Genomic DNA, 18367 nt, shown 5'->3' on the forward strand with positions numbered 1-18367 from the left:
GTCATTAAAATGTGTCTAACTATACCTGACTGAGTTCTTATAACAAGTAACATTAGAATAACGATTTATTTAAAGAAAATATATTATTAAATACTCCTTTTTTAAAAAAAAACCATTACTAAGCCCTAATATGAGATAGGAATTTTGGAAATAATGTGAAAAATGTACAGCGGTAAATCTACAATCAAGAATAAAATAACGATAATGGGAATATAAATCACGTGTTTATTACATAATAGCAAAAAAATTTTCTAATTTCTAAATTGAAATTCATTCTGTAAAAAAGTACGAATAGGTTCACCCTATAGATAGCATTAATATGTAAAATTTTCTCATTTTAAATAAAAGTTTTTCTTATTTAAAATAATAACATGGGTAACATGTAACATGGGGTAAAATTTTTAATAATGAACGTATAAGTATGCATGCAGTTCATAACGATAATAATACTATATCTTTGGCGTACCAAATATTATTTTTCACATGAATTTTAAAAAATTGATATCTTCATCTAAGTTACTTTATTTTTCTTTCTTTCAAAGTACCAATGATCATTTTTATAAGACCAGAATTAGTTATTGAATGCACGAAAATCATCCCCCACAAAAATCATTGCCACGTATAGTCAATGGTCATTATGTTGTACAGTAATCATATGAACTTTAATGAAAAAAAAAAAATTATAAATTTTATAATCGAGTTTACTTGTTTTTCTTGGATAACAAGTATTAAGAATGAATCTTAATTCGGTAACTGAATCATCAAAATGGCTCGAGCAAAAAAAAAAAACCCGGAGTAAATATGGAGATGATAAAAGAAAGAAGAGAAAGAAGAGAATGATTTACTTGATTAACAGAAACATTGTAAAGAAAGATAACTTCAACAATTGACAGATTACATTATAGAATATAAGAAACGGTTTTCTTTACTAATAATTACGTATTACCACTATATTTCACGTGAGATAATTTATTTTTTTTCATGTGTTATTTCTATATTCAACTGCATTGTTTATATTTTTCCATATATGCGTTAGGTTTTAACTTTAATTATAATTTTCCAAATATAGTTTAGTTAAATGCATTAATAGACACATTTTGTTGTATATGTTATTTAAAATTCGAATAAGAAAATTTTTTAATTTTTTTAATCTTTTATAAATATTTATATTTTAACATTTTACACAATGGATTATTTTGTATAATAAAATAAGTTACTTTTAGATCATAAGAGAAGAATATTATATATTGTTAAAATTTTAATAAAAATATATTGTTTTTTTTTAAACGAACAAAATAATTGTTTAAATTTAAATTGTTTGTTTTTTTTCTCCGTTACTCTTCCTTGGCTGTAATACACAAAAATATGCATTGAATGCAACCCCACAATTACTTAACTGGAAAAATTCCCACGATATGATGATCATTGTGTACATTAATATAAATAAATCGTAACCTTATCCAATTAATTTTTCCACGGTCATCTTTTTTACCACGCTACTAATTTTAGTTTTTAAGATTTTGTTTCAAGATAATCTAATATTTCTTATTTTCTTGTTCGTTTTTTTTTTTCAAGTCCGGTCAATTCCGATTAAATTTTGGGCGTCATTGAGTTTTTATCACAAAAAAAATTGGCTGAAAATAATAATACATTTTTTTTCGTTTGTGTAGATCGGCCAAAATATCTAAATGCATATATCTCATATTCTGATGCACATGATACATGCTTTTTGAAAAAAGAAAGTTTTTGATTTTTTTTCTTTTTACTTTTTTCTTTTTTCTTTTCTTTTCTTTTCTTTTTTTATTATTATTATTAATTTTTTTTGTTCCAAGTTTTTATTTCAAATATTTCTAAAATATTTATATATATATATTCATTTACATTTTTCCATTTTTTAACAAAAATTTTTGTGGGGGATCGATCCCTAAAGTTTATAATAACTCTAGGTCCAATTAGGAAGTACATTGTAAATTTAAAATTAGGAGAAGGTTACAGATTTTACATTCAAATTTCGGAGACAATTTTTATTAGAGATTCATACCTTTTTTTTTTTTTATTTTGTAAGAAAATTTTTATTTATCGATTACTGACCGCTATTTAAAAAAAAAAGATCTGTGTTCATTTTATAATTGTAACTCCTTTCCTAAATTTAAAGTTAAATTATCATCCACTAATATCTGTAGATTTAATAGCTACTTTATATTGTTCGTATAAATAAATACCCCCCTCCCCTCCCAATTCATTAATTTTAATCCCGAATTTTTTTTTAACAAAGATTATATATTTTCTTTATTTTCTTTCCATTTTTTTTTTTTATAATTAATTTAATAATTTTTGTTTATATATTTATTCTTTTCGTTTTTCTCGAAATAACCGAAAAAAACAAGGAAAAGAACAAAATATATAAAAATACCACCACTTTTCTTAATTTCCGTTACTAGCTCAACTTAATTTACTACATCCTTAATACCTTAAAAAACAATACCTTTAGTACTTCTATAAGTTTTAAGTTTTAAGAAATGGTTGAAAGATTTCGAGGAGTACCGGGTTTATTTATGCCCACAAATAGTATTGTAAAAGATTCAAGTGGTTATAGTGATAATATCTTTGAAGGAAAGGCAGACCAAATGCTTAAAGTTTGTGAATACTTGGAAGAAAAAGGTTTTATACCCAAGGATCTTGTCAGGCACGAAGTTTCTTGGTTCTACGGGTAAGTTATGTTAATAGCTCATCTCACTGTTTCACGTGTATCGTTTTTAAACATTACCTAATTTGTTCACATGACTTGATTAAATAGGAATCTTGGAATCGATGACATGTATTTTACTATGGAAAACATTGATACTATTGCAAACCATATTTTGGCCTTATATGGTGCAAAGATTTATGCTTATACGAAGAATCAACAAAGTGAACTTGATATCAATTTAGAAAGGGAAACTGACGAAGCCGCAGTATATATACATACATCTCGTCCTGGTATTTCTCAATTAACTGGTCCTCAACATGAAAGAAGGTATTCATTATGATTTAATTTAATCTTTATTAAACTTTTAGTATTCTAATACTTCATATTTTATTTTATTTTAGAATCGATCTTAATTATTTAGATGTTAGCAATACTACTAATGCTTATCGTTTGGAATCTTATCGTTCTCGTGGAAATGTATCACCTTCTGTGAATGCCCAAATTCGTTGCTATTTTGTTGCTAAATGTGATTTTGTGAAATCAAATCCTTCTCCTGACGAAGAAACCGACATTCGTCTTGTGGGTGATAGAACATTTTTGGAAAAGGCCACTGAAAATACTTTGGAAATCTATCAAAATGTTATGAAAGCTGTTCTTAAAAGAACTGGTCCAGTGATTGAAATGTTTGAAGTAGAAGGAAGTCGTGAAAGACGTCTTGTCATTGGTTATAGACAACGCAGTACTCAATCTTTCTTCTCAGCTATGTCAGATCTTTATCATTTTTATGAACTTTATTCTACTAGAAAATATGTCGGTTAGTAATTACTTATTACTTGTTAAAAATTTTTTTTTTTAAAAAAAAAAGTTAAAATATTCTCTTTTAATAATTATCATTTTTAGAACAATTTTCAAATGGTGTTACTGTGATGAGTCTATATCTTAATCCACTTCCAAGTTCCAAATCTTCTCCGATTGAACATTCAATTCATCAAGTCATTAAAGAAGCTTCGCTTATTTATTGTTTGCCTACTACACCATTCCAACACTTTTTCCAAAGTGGAAAATTGTCTGTTCAAGAAACAATTTATGGTTATGTTGGTTGGATTTTTGCCCAACATTTCCTTAATCGTTTGGGTAATGAGTATGTTAGTCTTTCAAATATTTTGGATCAAAATGATCCTGTTCATGCGGAAGTTTTGAACAAGATCAAAAAGAGGTTACGTTCGGATGCTTTTACGCGTGAATATATTTTAGATATCATAAAAATGTATCCAGATTTAATTCACTTGTTATACATTAACTTTGCATTAACTCATTATGTTAATCCACGTGCCGCTGCTCTTGAGTAAGTAACATATATATATATATATTTTTTTTATTGTAACGTTTTGTTTCAATAATTGTTTTAAACAAAAATTCTCTTTTAATTTTTGCTTATGAACAAAAAAAAAAAGACCGACATTATCATTCCAACGTATTCAAACTGATGTTGTGCTCAATGATGATGAACTACTGGATAAAATCAAAAAGACAACATCAAATGTTCACGAATTTATGGTGTTTGAATCTTTCTTGATTTTCAACAAGCATGTTCTTAAAACAAATTTCTATCAACCAACCAAAGTAGCATTATCCTTCCGTCTTAATCCTGCTTTCTTGCCATCGATTGAATATCCTTCCAAACTTTATGGTATGTTCCTCGTTATTGGTTCTGAATTCCGCGGTTTCCACTTGAGATTCCGTGATGTCGCCCGTGGTGGCATTCGTATTATTCGTTCTAGAAATAAGGAATCATACAGTATCAATTTGAGATCTCTCTTTGATGAAAATTATGCATTGGCTGCAACTCAACAAAGAAAAAATAAGGATATACCTGAAGGTGGTTCAAAAGGTACAATTCTCTTGGACATTTCGCAACAAGATAAAGATCGGGTTGCATTTGAAAAATATGTTGATAGTATTCTTGATCTTTTGATTCCTGGAACTACTCCCGGTATTAAAGAGGTAAAGTATATCAAGATAACTCTCAGAATTTTCAAGAGTCTCTTCAATTTATATTTATATTTAACAATATATATTTATAATATATATATTTATTTTATACTTCTGAACAGAAAATTGTTGATTTATACAATAAACCAGAAATTTTATTCTTTGGGCCAGATGAAGGAACTGCCAATTTTGTTGATTGGGCTAGTGCGCATGCTCGCAAAAGAGGTGCTTCATTCTGGAAAGCTTTCACAACTGGCAAAAGTCAATCAATGGGTGGTATTCCTCATGATCTTTATGGTATGACAACTCGCTCAGTACATCAGTATGTACTCGGAATATATAGAAAATTTGGTCTCAAGGAATCCAAGATTTCAAAATTCCAAACTGGTGGACCTGATGGTGATTTGGGTAGCAATGAAATTAAAATTTCAAAGGACCGCACAGTTGGTATGTGGTTAAAAATTAATTGACTTATATATTTTCAATGAGAATATTAAATAACATTTTTTGCATTGTTTTTAGCTATCGTCGATGGTAGTGGTGTAATATGTGATCCTGAAGGTATTGATAGAAGTGAATTAAAACGATTGGCTCAAAATCGTTTGACGGTTTCACGTTTCGAGGCTTCTAAATTGTCACCAAATGGATTTAAAGTTTTAATAGATGAACAGAATATAAAATTACCAAGTATGTTAAATATAAAAGCTCTCTTTGCAATATTATAATTTATTTATAAAATTTCCTAAAAAAAAAATTTTTTTTTCCTTCTTTAATTATTAGGTGGCCAAGCTGTAGAAGACGGTTTATTATTCCGTAATAATTTTCATTTAATGAATCTTGTTTCAGCTGAACTCTTTGTTCCATGTGGCGGTAGACCGGAAGCTGTTGATCTTAGCAATGTTAATTTATTACTTGATAAAAATGGTAAACCAAGATTCAAATATATTGTAGAAGGTGCCAATCTCTTCTTTACTCAAGAAGCTCGTGTTAGATTAGAACAAGCTGGTGCTATAATATTTAAGGATGCATCAGCCAACAAAGGTGGTGTCACATCATCTTCTTTGGAAGTATTAGCAGCTCTTGCATTGACAGATGAAGAATTTGAAAAGAACATGCAAGTCCATGACAATATTATTCCAGCATTCTATAATGAATATATTAAAGAAGTTCATCGAGTTATTGAAAAGAATGCAGAATTAGAATTTGAATGTATTTGGAGAGAACATCGAAGAACTGGTAAACCACGATCGATTATTTCTGACGAACTCAGTCTTGCCATTGTAGATCTAAACGAAAATATGCAACAATCATCTCTATGGTCAAATGAACCATTAAGAAAAACCGTATTAAGAGATGCATTCCCACAATTACTCCTTGACAGATTAGGATTAGATACTTTATTGGAAAGAGTACCCGAACCTTACGTAAAAGCCATATTTGGATCTTATTTGGCTAGTAAATTCGTATATAAATATGGAACAAATCCATCACAGTTTGCATTCTTTGAATTTATGAGTCCGTTCTTTTCAAAAATTAACGATCAATTTAGTTGACTCGGCAAGGATTTAAAGAAAGATGAAGTAACGACAAATAAGAATGGAACATTATACGATTCACATTATTATATATTATTATTTAGTAATATTATTGTTTTTATTACCCTTTTTATTACTTATTTGAATCATGAATAACAGTAGTGACACAAGAGAAAAAAAATTATTTATAATCCAATCCTACATACAACCACTATACCTTGTTGTTTTTATTTGTTCAACATTATTTTTTGTAGAATAGTAAATAATAACACTTAATTTAAGAAGGATTTTATTTATTAGCTAATGGGAGTTTTTACTGTGAAAGAGATTTTTTTTTATTTTCTTAATGTCATTTATTATTATTTTACTTTTTTCATTATTCAAAAAGAAAAAAAAAATTTTATGAAATAGAAAAGAAGTTAAGAACTTATTAGTTAAAATACCTTATTTATTTATTTATTTTTTCTTTTGACTCTGAACTATAACTTTTTTTTTGTTTTGATTTATTTCTTTTCTGATGATGAGGTGGTTGTTGTGTAACTTCATCATTTTCTCCTGATGATGTTTCATTTGATCCGAAGATATTTTCGGGTTTTTCAGAAAATAATTGATAACCTTTGCGAGCAGAATAATTTTTTGAAGTATTACATTCAGTACACATAACTTGAAGGTGAGGTTCAGGACGAGCTAATATCAATTAGTTAAATTAGAGAGAATTTAATTAAGAGATTTATTAATACATAAATGAACGGATAAAATGACTTACATTTAATTCGAACTTTAGATGTTACTCCAGGTAACAGAATTGTTTCACATCTTTTACAAATTGTACGTTTTATTGAAGGATCTATACGTAAAACTTGTTTCGTACCAATCGTTTTCATGGTATTTATATAAAATCTACCTAACGAAGCTAAATTTTTCGTATTGTCCAAGTTAGTTTTGTTAGTCGTTGCATTACTTTTTATTATTTTAGATTGTCCTTGTTGTAATTCTTGCTCTTGATCTGAGAAAGAATATAATAGGGAAGGTTGTTGAGACGTGGAAGTTGTAGGTAGTATTGGTGATGGTTGTGTTATATTTGCACTTATTGTTGTCATTAATGTTGCTGCTTGATAAAGAAAATTCATTCGTTGATATATTTCTCTATGTTGTATCAAACGTGGTTCTGAATTCTTTTCTTTCTTCTTTCCCATTTCTCTTACTTTCCAAGAAATATCTGATATAATTTAATAAAAAGTTTTCGCGTTAAACATAAATCGCCGAATTATGAGAAAATTTATAGCCGTTTGTGTCACATTGCATGCACCATTGTATATCACGTGACTCTTTGCTGTGATAATCTCAAAAATATATATACACATTAGTAAACAATTATATATACTTTTCTTTTCATGAAAGTTGAAACTATATATATGTTGTTCTAGACTATATTTTTTTTTTCCTAAGAGTGTTGTTATTTATGAAAATTTTAATTTCATTATTTTTATAAAGACTTTTAAAGGTCTTTAAAAAAAATGTTTTTTATGAATATTCTATAATTTGTTGATTAAAACAATTATGATTAGTGCATGAATTTTATTTTCATATCTGATATGTTCAAATGAACTTGCGATAATATACAGTACTTGTTTGTATTGTGTATAACTGATATTAAAGTTAACTCATAATAATGACTTTATAGCGATATCAAGTTAATCAAGTTTAAAATTTTTTAATCATTGATAATTGATCCAATAATTAGTCTAATTTATAATTTTCACAAAAAACGGGAATATTTTTTTTTTTTAAAAAAAAAATTTTAATTTATAGCACTCTAAAATGAATTGATACTAATATATGAGCTTATTGGTAAATCAAAAAAAAATTATTCCCTCAATGTGATAGCAGAATTGATAGCAGAACAAGCAGCATCAAAAAATTTTTCTACTAATCCCTCCGGATCTGGAGTGCTCATGATATCAAACACTGGAAATTCTCCAATTATGCTTTGGAACACTTTGATCATCGTATCTGTATATTCTGTAATCTTGCCGAAAAAATAATGAATTTCTGCCGATCGCATTTCCCTCAATACTTGTTCTTCAGTAAGGCCATATGGGTCGCCGTCCGGATAGTCATCTTCTGGATTATCGAATTGATGGCCATGTGGTGGATAGTCACCGATGTGTAAAAGGACGCGGGTAGTATTTCGCCAGGTCATTTTGGTTACGGCTGCGTTAAGTCCGCCCAGAACATCTTCCGGTCCATCTCCACCACCACCTGTAGCTGGAACATTCGATAGATAATTTTTGAATTCTTCGCAAGAATAAGTGAAATCAAAAACCTGTAAGCGGATAGGGTTATCACAGTGATCACGGTAACCACAGAAACCGACCCGAATTTTAATTGCTGGTTCCAATTTTGCCATGTATTCTACTACTTTTTCGATAGCATCTTTGGCACCTTCAATGTATTCCCCCATAGAACCAGTACAGTCCATAACGAAGCAAAGGTCAACTTCCATTTGGAGTTTAATGTTTATTTGATTTTTTTTCGAGTTTTGGACCTATTAAACACTGTTAAACAACATGACAATAAATGAAAACTTTTAATTAACGAATTTCAGTAAAATAATAACAGACAATTAAAATAGCACTTACAAACCTAAAGAAATATTTCTTTCTTGAAAAATTACAAAGGATAAAAATAATATGAATGAAAAGTATGCCTTTATAAACACATACTTTTAGTACAAGCTTTCATTTGATAGAAGGACAAAATTGGATAACAGATTAAGGCTATCACTCAAAGAGAAATAAGAGAATAAAATGAAGAATAAAAGAAAGTATTTTTAGAATAGTTTTCTTGTAAAACCTGTAATTCAAAATCATTTTTCATACTGTTTGATTTTATGCCAATTGCAAAATCTCTTTAAATGACAAAAAGTCTCAGAAAAAAAATAATAATAAATAATATAAATAAATAAAATAAAAACTTAAAATAAAACAAGTTGTGTTGACTAATTAAACAGGTGAAAATATCAATTATCACAAAAAATAGAGTATAATGCGTTCATTGTACGATGATTTTTTATGTTATCATTGTATTATTGTCATATACTTTTTTAGTTTAATATTATAATGATATTTTTGACGAAAAAAAGAAAAGGAAAGTAGTTATTCTACGACATATTATGATATTTTAAGTAATTCCGTGGAATCATTGTTTTATATATTCGATCTTTTTTATATTCGGATAATACATTAAAAATAAACGTCAATCGATGAATTTCACATTGACCAAGAAAAGATTAGATCCGAATGAATTGAATAGATAGATATCGATATAAGAATTAAATAATCAATTTACAAAACTTGAAAGTGAATGTTACAAAACCACTAGAAAAAAAAAATAAATATAACACGAGAAACAATTGAAAAAACTGAAGTCAAAGAAGAATTTCAACAAGAATGAATTTAGACAAGTACACGAAAATTTGAGAATATTAACATTATAATGATTAGGCAAGAAGAGAAATGGTTTATGTAAATTAGTAGCTAAAAATATCAAACTTAAAGAAGAAGCATCGGTTTATCGATGTTGGAATACTATGTAACTCGAAATCTACTAATATGGATCTTAACACTAAAAGAAGTGCTTTATTAAATCCATTTTACATCGTAGAGCATTGGATTTAGTACGTAAGCTCTCTCATGGATCGGCTGAAATCCAAGGTAAATCTTTATATTTGAATCGGAACAAGATGAAATTATATATGTATCGATAATAAAAATGCGTTAATTGTGGGCTTAACAATATAATTGATAATGAAATATTTGTATGACATAATTTTACAAATTAATATCGTAAAGTTAATGTTGGTTTCGCGTAAATGTTCAAGACCAGAATTAAGTGAATTCATTGATGAGTGATGGTTAATCCAAATACTGTATGATGAAAGGATGATAAAATCGAAATATTACGCGTAGATATATGCTACTTTCTTCTAGTTGGACAAACTTGAAATCTTCAGACATAAATTAGAATAAATACACTTGCAAAAGTATTTCCGCTAAATATCAGAGAAATATCAGCGGTCTGAATGAAACCAACGAAGAAAAAAGCGATCGAATAATATTATTACACAGAAATGATAATAGTTTTAAGAAAATAATTATATGTACAGTACATATACATATCAAATTTAATATATAAAAGAATGATATATGAAGGCTAACATTATTATTACTACAAATCTTTAGCATCTACTTCGAAAGAAATTATTTGCCACGTGCTGATTTAAAGTAGCGTACTTCAATTGCGGTAGATTTTTAAAAAATCTAAAGAATTAGAAGGTTTTCAAGTTCAAAGTTTTTTAACTTAGAAACTTTATTTATTTCGTGTAAAAATAATTTAAAATATAAACTTTAAAGCTTTCAATTTGATAATTTGATTAATTTAAGCTATTAATAATAAAAAAATTATTCCCCCCTCAATGTGATAGCAGTATTGATAGCTGAACAAGCAGCATCAAAAAATTTTTCTACTAATCCCTCTGGGTCTGGAGTGCTCTCGAAGTCAAACACCGGATACTCTCCAATTATGCTTTGGAACACTCTGGTCATCGTTTCAGTATATTCCGTGATCTTTCCAAAAAAGTAATAAATGCCTGCTGACCGCATTTCTCTCAGTACTTGTTCTGCTGTTAGACCATTTGGGTCGCCATCTGGATAAGTATCACTCAAATCAGTGAAACGACGACCATGTGGTGGACAGTCAGCGATATGTAAAAGGACGCGGGTGGGATTTCGCCAGGCCATACTGGTTACGGCTGCTTTAAGTCCGCCCAGAACATCTTCCGGAGCATCTCCACCACCCAAAGCTGAAACATTCGATACATTATTTTTGAACTCATTGCAAGAAGTAGTGAACTCAATAATCTGTAGACGGTTAGAGCCATCACAGTGGTCACGGTAGCCACAGAAACCGACCCGAACTACAATTGCTGGTTTCATATTTGCCATGTAATCTACTATCTTTTTAATAGAACTCTTGGCACCTTCAATGTGACTCCCCATAGAACTGGTACAGTCCATAACGAAGCAAAGATCAACTTCCATTTGTGTTTGATGTCTATTTAATTTTTCTTCGAGTTATGTTTTTCGACTATTAAACAAATATATTCAAATAAAATTATAATAAATGTGTAAGTCACTAAAACTTTTTAACTAATAAAATAATAACAGACAATTAAAAATAACAGATAAAAATTGCACACCTAAAAAAAATATTTCTTCTTGAAAAATAGAGAATAATAATATGAAAGGGAAGTACGTCTTTATAAAAACACGTAATGTTTTTTTTGTGCAACACATCCATTCGTGTACTTTTTTAAAATTTTCATTATGATTTTGATAGATTGACAAATTTGGATAAGATTACTCTCAAAGAGGAATGTAAAATGGTAAAAGTATCATAGATAATGAGATAAGCTTTAAAAATAAATCTGTAACCCAAAATCATTTTTCATATTGTTTATGGTTTATGACAAATATTGTATTTGCAAAATCTCTTTGAATGACAAAAAAGTTCTTAACATAAAACCTGTTATTTTTGACCTGTTAATCAAGTGATACTAAAATCATCACATTATTTCATAATTCTCTGTGAAAAATTATGATATATATTCTAAGTAGATTCCGCGGAATAATGTTTTTATATGTGTTTGATCTTTTTTTTTCTGGACAGTACCTTAGAAAAACAAACTTGAACTACAAAATAACAAGTTGAAGAATGAAGATAATGAAATCGACGAATTTCACATTAAGAAAAGAATTAGATTCAAATATCCGAATGGTCTGAATAATAATAGATGTCCGCATTGATAGAAGAATTAAAGCAATTGTAAAATATATCAATCTACAAAGCTTGAAAATGAATGTCACAAGGGTAACGGGAATTTCAAAATTCATTAGTAATCCCATTAAGAAAGAATGAATAAAACTAACGCAAAAATTTTATGTACATTAACACTATAACAATTAGATGAGAAGGAAATGGTTTAAATGAAAACATCAAACTTAAAGATCCTTGTCGGACCTTTTCCCGAATGCCATTTTTCATTTTCCGAAGTCAATTTACTGGATCATTCTCCAAAACCCCAATACTACTAATACTACTCTCCAATTTCTGATCCCAATTTTCTAATTTCCAAATATCCAGTATATACTCTTTTTTATGTATTATTATTTATTATATATATTTTTATATTTATTTAAAACTTTTCAGTTGTTAATAATGTTATTTATTTTAAATTTCTGTAATCAAATAATCTTTTGACAATAAACCATTTTTATGCCAGGCCAAAATGGAAAGGGTTAATAAGAAACCTAAAATCATGGGAAAATAATTTTTTTTTTTGGTCATTGTGATTTATTAAATATAAATAAAATCATTCATTAATAAATCCAGTAAATGTCCATTCGGGAATAAATTTGCAATAATAAATTATCTTTGTATTAATATCTGAGTTATGTTCACGCTACATAGAATTTTATTATTTATCACACTCTTAAAATTATAAATCGTTATTTATTTGAAAAAAAAAAAATAGATGCAAATCGGGATATTAGTATTATGGAAGTTTCAGAAAAGATTCAATTTCCATAATAAGCAATCGGAAATTGGAAAATTAACTTCAGGAAATGGTATATTCAGGAAATGGCTCGGAAATCGTACTGTAACCATGCTAATTCTATTATACATAGAGTAAGACTTTAGATTTAAATATTGTAAAATGCAATATTCGAATATACGATAAAAATTATTGATATTCTTTTTTCATTGTTTAAACGATTATTGTCAGTATTTATTTCCAGCAGTAAACTTATAGGATATTCAAATCTACTTATTTTAAAGGTTTAAGTTCGAAATTTGATTTTTGTAATTAGTTCAGAATCCTTATTTAGAATAAGAATTGTGATGAAATAAATTATATAAAAACACTAAATAATTATTATACGGTATTTAGCATTAATTTGCAATTTAAGTTGCTATTGGTAAAACAAAAAAATTATTCCCCCCTCAATGTGATAGCAGTATTGATAGCTGAACAAGCAGCATCAAAAAATTTCTCTACTAATCCCTCTGGGTTTGGAGAGATCTTGAGATCAAACACCGGATACTCTCCAATTATGCTTTGGAACACTCTGGTCATCGTTTCGGTATGTTCCGTGATTTTCCCGAAAAAGTAGTAAATACCTGCTGATTGCATTTCCCTTAACACTTGTTCTGCAGTAAGACCATTTGGGTCGCCGTTCGGATAATCGTCATCCGTATTATTGAACCGACGGCCATGTGGTGGATAGTCACCGATGTGTAAAAGGACGCGGGTGGGATTTCGCCAGGTCATACTGGTTACGGCTGCGTTAAGTCCACCTAGGACATCTTCCGGAGAATCTCCACCACCTGAAGCCGAAACACCCGATAAGCGATTTTTGAACTCATCGCAAGAATAAGTGAAGTCAAAAATTTGTAAGCGATTAGAGCCATCACAGTGGTCACGGTAACCACAGAAACCGACCCGAATCTTAATTGCTGGTTCCATATTTTCCATGTATTCTACCACCTTTTTGATAGAATTCTTGGCACCTTCAATGTGGCCCCCCATAGAACCGGTGCAGTCCATAACAAAGCAAAGATCAACTTCCATTTGGCGTATTTAATTTTCTTCAAGATATAAGTTTTTGGCCTATTAAACAATTATAGTCAAATAACATGTATAACCGTCAATAAGTATGTAAGTTATTAAAACTTTTAACTAACGAATTTCAACAAAATAATAACAGACAATTAAAATAGCAATCAAACCCTTAAGAAATTTTTATTCTTGAAAACTATAATGAATGAAAAGTACGGCTTTATAAACACGCACGTAATGATTTTTTGTGTAACACGCATTTTGTGTACCTTTTTTTATGCTTTGATAGATTGACAAAATTGGATAAGGCTATACTCAAAGAGGAATATAAAATGGGGAAAGTCTTATTGATATAATGAGATAGGCTTTGAAAACATTAATTTCACACGGTATATGATTTATGACACATATCATATATCATATCAATATCTGAATCAATCAAACCTGTTATTTGATGTTGAGTAATTAAATATTTTTAGTATCGATATATATTTTTTTTTTTTTCGGATAATTCCTTAGAAAAAAAAACTTGAACTTAATCAACGAATTTTTCATCAATAAACTAAATCCGAATAATTAAAAAGATGTCTGGATTTATAGAAGAAATAAATTATATCGATCTATACAACTTGAAGTGGATTTTCATAGGGAAAGGGAAAAGTAATCAAATTTCATTAATATTATTAAATAAAATACGAGAAATAGTTGGAAAAAGAAAAGCGAGAATTCGAAATTTATCAATGAAATTTTGATCATTTAAAGGATCGTAATAATTTGGAACAATTTGGAACAATAACTGAGAGATCAAAAAGAGATTTCGGCAAAAATTTAAATAATTGAAGTACAAGAAACATATTAGAAGAATATTATATTAGATTAGATACAGTATAATTTACGTAGGTTAAAAGGCGAAAATGTCAAACTTAAGAGTCATCAAATATCAATAAGCATTTTACGATGGTGGGCCAAAACAAGAATTTAAAAACAAAAAATGATGAATCAATATCGCAAAATAAAATTATTTCGTTAAATGTTCAAGAGAGAGTATTTTTTGAAAGTATTATAATTACTCTACAGGACGATAAATTACGTGTATATACTGTATGTGCTACTTCTAATTAGACGAATTTGAATTTTTCAGTATATACACTTGCAAAGTAATGTATTTCTGCGAAATATCAGCAGTTCAAATGAAGTCAACTGTAAGTCTTTTAAGCCCTAGAAATATTATTAACACAGAATTATTATTTGATATTCTATAATTCACTGTTTAGATCAAAATTTCAAAATCTAAGCTTAGGTTCATATTTTATAACTTTTGATTTTGATAATTAGCTTAATTTATAAAATTCAGGACTGGAATCTTATTAAATAAATTTACGTATAATAAAAACATCAAATAATAGAATATAGCAATTTAGACTGCTATTTGTAGAACAAAAACATTATTTCTCAATGTGATTCTCTTAATGTGATAGCAGTATTGATAGCTGAACAAGCAGCATCAAAAAATTTTTCTACTAATCCCTCTGGGTCTGGAGTGCCCTTGATATCAAATACCGGATACTCTCCAACTATGCTTTGGAATTCTTCGGTCATCGTTTCAGTATATTCCGTGATTTTCCCGAAAAAGTAGTAAATGCCTGCTGATCGCATTTCTCTTAGTACTTGTTCAGCAGTTAGACCATTTGGGTCTCCATCTGGATAATCGTCTAGCAAACCAGTGAAACGACGGCCATGTGGCGGACAGTCACAGATGTGTAAAAGGACGCGGGTAGGATTTCGCCATGTTATACTGTTTACAGCTGCGTTAAGACCGCCTAGGACATCTTCCGGAGCATCTCCACCACCTGTAGCTGAAATACCCGATAGATAATCTTTAAAATCATCGCAAGAATTGGTGAAATCAAAAATTTGTAGGCGGTTAGGACCATCACAGTGGTCACGGTAGCCACAGAAACCGACCCGAACTATAACCGTTGGTTTCATATTTGCCATGTATTCTACCACCCTTTCGATAGCATTCTTGGCACCTTTAATGTGGCCCCCCATAGAACTGGTACAGTCCATAACGAAGCAAAGGTCAATTTCCATTTGGCGTTTGATGTCTATTTAGTTATTTTAAGTTTTTTGCCTGTTAAATAATTTCAATCAAATAACATGAGAATATATAAAGTCATTAAACTTTACAAACGAAACTGAGTGAAATAATAATTAAAACGATAATAAAAACCCAAAGTAAAATATTTCTTCTTGTAAAGCGCACAAAATAATATTTGGTAATAACGTAGCCAAGATAAGTTTTTTATGTGGCTTGTATCAAAGAGTTTATTCTATATGCAAAGGTTTTTTTTAGTACACAACACGTACTTTTCGATGATCAAACTAGATAAGGCCATACTTAAAGTGGAATAAAATGGGAGTAAAAGTATTTTTGGATATAATGAGATAGTTTCGTAAATATAACGTATAAACCTGATTACTTAAGAATCATTCACACGATATATGATTTATGACATAAATATCTCTGAATGGAACAAACCAAGTTATTATTTGATTTTATAAGTGATAAAAGTGATAAATTATTAATTATCACATAATTTCATATATAAGTAACAAATTTAACAACTTTTTTTTTTAAAAAAGGAAAAATTACGACGTAAAAATGAATACTCTATATCGTATTTATAATTTTGTAGGAAACAAACTTCAAAATAATCAAGTTGAAAATGATGAAATCAACGATTTTTCTCCTCAGACAAAAAAAGAATTAGATTTCAATGATCCGGATCATTATAATAATGGTACCCAAATAAAAAATAATGAAGAGAATGCATTGCTAGAAGAATTAAATGAAATGAAAGAAAGTTATAAAGAATTAGAACAATCACTAATAAAAATTTCTCAAAAGTCTAAGAAATTGGAAAAAGAAAAGCGAGAAATCGAATCAAAATTAAAAACTTCAAATGATAAAGTTCAAAAGCTTCAAGGTGATTTATCGCAGGAAAAAAAGAATTCTCAAAAGTTTAAACAATTGGAAAAAGAAAAGCGAAAACTTGAAGATGACATGTTGCAGGAAAGAAAAAAAAATAATTTTATAATTGAAAAAAATCAGAAAGAAAAACAAGAACTCGACTCTAAATTAAAAATTTTAAAAGAAAATTATCAACGAGATATAAATCAATTAAATGGTCGTTATAATGAGTTAGAATTAACAAAAAAAAATATGGAAAGAGATATGGAAAATAATATCAAAAATTTAGAACAGCAATTAAGAGAACAGAGAATAAAATTTCAGCAAGAATTTAAACAAGCACTTGAAAAATATAAGAAGAATATTAACAATATAAGACAAAGGTTAGATGAGAAGGGAAATGGTTTACGCGATCTAGAAGACGAAAATTCCAGACTTAAAGAAGAGGCATCTAAATATCAATCAGCACTTGGTGTTGCAACAAATACTCGTCTTGGCGATGGTGATCAAAATCATTCAATTAAATTAAAAAATGATATCTTAAAATTACAGAACACATTGGATAATTATGTAACTCATTTGAAACCTAATATGGATCTTAACATTAAAGAAATACAAAAGCTTGCGCAAGAATATGGTTGCTTAAATGAAATTACTGCGGAAAATCCAAATAAGATTTTTGTTAAAGCTATTTTGCAACGTAAAGTATTAGATTATGTACGTGGTTTTTCTCATGAATTGCATAATTTGATTGAATCCCAAAAAATCACAAGGGGACCCCTTACACTTGAATCAGATATCGTATCAAAAGCAAGTGAATTATTAAAATTAATCAATTTTTTCTCAGTAACTCGTGCCGGAACTGATGAGGTTACTGATGCATCAATGATTAAAATACGTCAACAAGTTTATGGAATTCTTGGTAATCGTGGATTTAACAATATAATTGATGATGATGGAAATATGCGGATGCATGATTTTATAGCTCTCGTTAGCAACGAACTCAATAAAATGATGAATCATTATCGTAAAATCAATGATCCTAATAGAAAAGAACAAGTTGATTCAATGGCACCAAAACTTGTTCAAGATATTTATAAATTATTTTGGTTTCGCATAAATGTTCAAGAACCAAAAACAGAATGTGAACTTTTTGAAAATAACATGATTAATCCAAATTTGATGAAAGGATCATGGAATGAAGATGAAATCGATAAATTACGCGTAGATATATGTTACTTTCCTCTCGTTGGAAGAAATTTGAATTCTTCAGATGCAAAAATATTTACACTTGCAAAAGTATTTCCGCGATATATTAGCGATTCAAATGAACCCAACGAAGAAAAAGACGAATAATTTATTACATATAGATGATAATAATTTTACACAATTATATTTTTTTTTATTTTTCTTACATTGTATTATATATATATATAATATATATTATATATATCACATCAAATAAAATTTACTATTTAACTTCAAATAATGTTTAT

The 18367-nt window shown here is 28.7% G+C and overlaps 7 protein-coding genes across 8 annotated transcripts; 2 read left to right on the forward strand and 5 right to left on the reverse strand.

The window, feature by feature from the left end:
- Positions 1–1827: 1827 nt before the first annotated feature.
- Positions 1828–6654, forward strand: OCT59_012204 (uncharacterized protein). The gene is made up of 8 exons (XM_025309103.2): positions 1828–2710; positions 2798–3016; positions 3091–3503; positions 3590–4034; positions 4144–4693; positions 4804–5128; positions 5204–5368; positions 5462–6654. The coding sequence occupies exons 1-8, from the start codon at positions 2520–2522 to the stop codon at positions 6232–6234; spliced, it is 3081 nt and encodes a 1026-aa protein (XP_025184199.2). The 5' UTR covers positions 1828–2519; the 3' UTR covers positions 6235–6654.
- OCT59_012205 (uncharacterized protein) lies at positions 6560–7477 on the reverse strand. Its single transcript, XM_025310250.2, has 2 exons — positions 6983–7477; positions 6560–6903 (listed from the first exon to the last, which is right to left on the reverse strand). The coding sequence occupies exons 1-2, from the start codon at positions 7410–7412 to the stop codon at positions 6665–6667; spliced, it is 669 nt and encodes a 222-aa protein (XP_025184198.1). The 5' UTR covers positions 7413–7477; the 3' UTR covers positions 6560–6664.
- A 433-nt stretch (positions 7478–7910) lies between these two features.
- On the reverse strand, positions 7911–8893 carry OCT59_012206 (uncharacterized protein). Its single transcript, XM_066134312.1, has 2 exons — positions 8859–8893; positions 7911–8774 (listed from the first exon to the last, which is right to left on the reverse strand). Exon 2 carries the CDS (start codon positions 8720–8722, stop codon positions 8084–8086), a length of 639 nt encoding a protein of 212 aa, XP_065989588.1. The 5' UTR covers positions 8723–8774; positions 8859–8893; the 3' UTR covers positions 7911–8083.
- A 1471-nt stretch (positions 8894–10364) lies between these two features.
- On the reverse strand, positions 10365–11503 carry OCT59_012207 (uncharacterized protein). The gene is made up of 2 exons (XM_025314876.2): positions 11477–11503; positions 10365–11364 (listed from the first exon to the last, which is right to left on the reverse strand). Exon 2 carries the CDS (start codon positions 11316–11318, stop codon positions 10680–10682), a length of 639 nt encoding a protein of 212 aa, XP_025184196.1. The 5' UTR covers positions 11319–11364; positions 11477–11503; the 3' UTR covers positions 10365–10679.
- A 1533-nt stretch (positions 11504–13036) lies between these two features.
- Positions 13037–14131, reverse strand: OCT59_012208 (uncharacterized protein). Its single transcript, XM_025314874.2, has 2 exons — positions 14048–14131; positions 13037–13948 (listed from the first exon to the last, which is right to left on the reverse strand). Exon 2 carries the CDS (start codon positions 13907–13909, stop codon positions 13271–13273), a length of 639 nt encoding a protein of 212 aa, XP_025184194.1. The 5' UTR covers positions 13910–13948; positions 14048–14131; the 3' UTR covers positions 13037–13270.
- Positions 14132–15110: 979 nt separating this feature from the next.
- On the reverse strand, positions 15111–16218 carry OCT59_012209 (uncharacterized protein). Its single transcript, XM_025314873.2, has 2 exons — positions 16131–16218; positions 15111–16031 (listed from the first exon to the last, which is right to left on the reverse strand). The coding sequence occupies exon 2, from the start codon at positions 15989–15991 to the stop codon at positions 15350–15352; it is 642 nt and encodes a 213-aa protein (XP_025184193.1). The 5' UTR covers positions 15992–16031; positions 16131–16218; the 3' UTR covers positions 15111–15349.
- Positions 16219–16536: 318 nt separating this feature from the next.
- On the forward strand, positions 16537–18326 carry OCT59_012210 (uncharacterized protein; the record flags this gene model as incomplete). 2 transcript variants are annotated; one of them, XM_066134314.1, is made up of 2 exons in its annotated part: positions 16563–16966; positions 17056–17098. In XM_066134314.1, 2 exons carry the CDS (start codon positions 16563–16565, stop codon positions 17096–17098), a joined length of 447 nt encoding a protein of 148 aa, XP_065989590.1. The 2 variants fall into 2 exon arrangements, with proteins under 2 accessions (XP_065989589.1, XP_065989590.1); XM_066134313.1 differs by having other exon boundaries at positions 16537–18326.
- Positions 18327–18367: the final 41 nt, after the last annotated feature.

The sequence above is a fragment of the Rhizophagus irregularis genome, chromosome 2, assembly GCF_026210795.1.
Source record: "Rhizophagus irregularis chromosome 2, complete sequence".
Taxonomy (NCBI): Eukaryota; Fungi; Glomeromycota; class Glomeromycetes; order Glomerales; family Glomeraceae; genus Rhizophagus; species Rhizophagus irregularis.

Coding starts and splice junctions, on each gene's coding strand:
- OCT59_012204 (XM_025309103.2), top strand. CDS start 2,520: ATGGTTGAAAGATTTCGAGGAGTACCGGGTTTATTTATGCCCACAAAT. Junction 4,035..4,143: donor CCACGTGCCGCTGCTCTTGA/GTAAGTAACATA, acceptor AAAAAAAAAAAG/ACCGACATTATCATTCCAAC. Junction 5,369..5,461: donor ACAGAATATAAAATTACCAA/GTATGTTAAATA, acceptor TTTAATTATTAG/GTGGCCAAGCTGTAGAAGAC.
- OCT59_012205 (XM_025310250.2), bottom strand. CDS start 7,412: ATGGGAAAGAAGAAAGAAAAGAATTCAGAACCACGTTTGATACAACAT. Junction 6,904..6,982: donor ATCTAAAGTTCGAATTAAAT/GTAAGTCATTTT, acceptor AATTGATATTAG/CTCGTCCTGAACCTCACCTT.
- OCT59_012206 (XM_066134312.1), bottom strand. CDS start 8,722: ATGGAAGTTGACCTTTGCTTCGTTATGGACTGTACTGGTTCTATGGGG.
- OCT59_012207 (XM_025314876.2), bottom strand. CDS start 11,318: ATGGAAGTTGATCTTTGCTTCGTTATGGACTGTACCAGTTCTATGGGG.
- OCT59_012208 (XM_025314874.2), bottom strand. CDS start 13,909: ATGGAAGTTGATCTTTGCTTTGTTATGGACTGCACCGGTTCTATGGGG.
- OCT59_012209 (XM_025314873.2), bottom strand. CDS start 15,991: ATGGAAATTGACCTTTGCTTCGTTATGGACTGTACCAGTTCTATGGGG.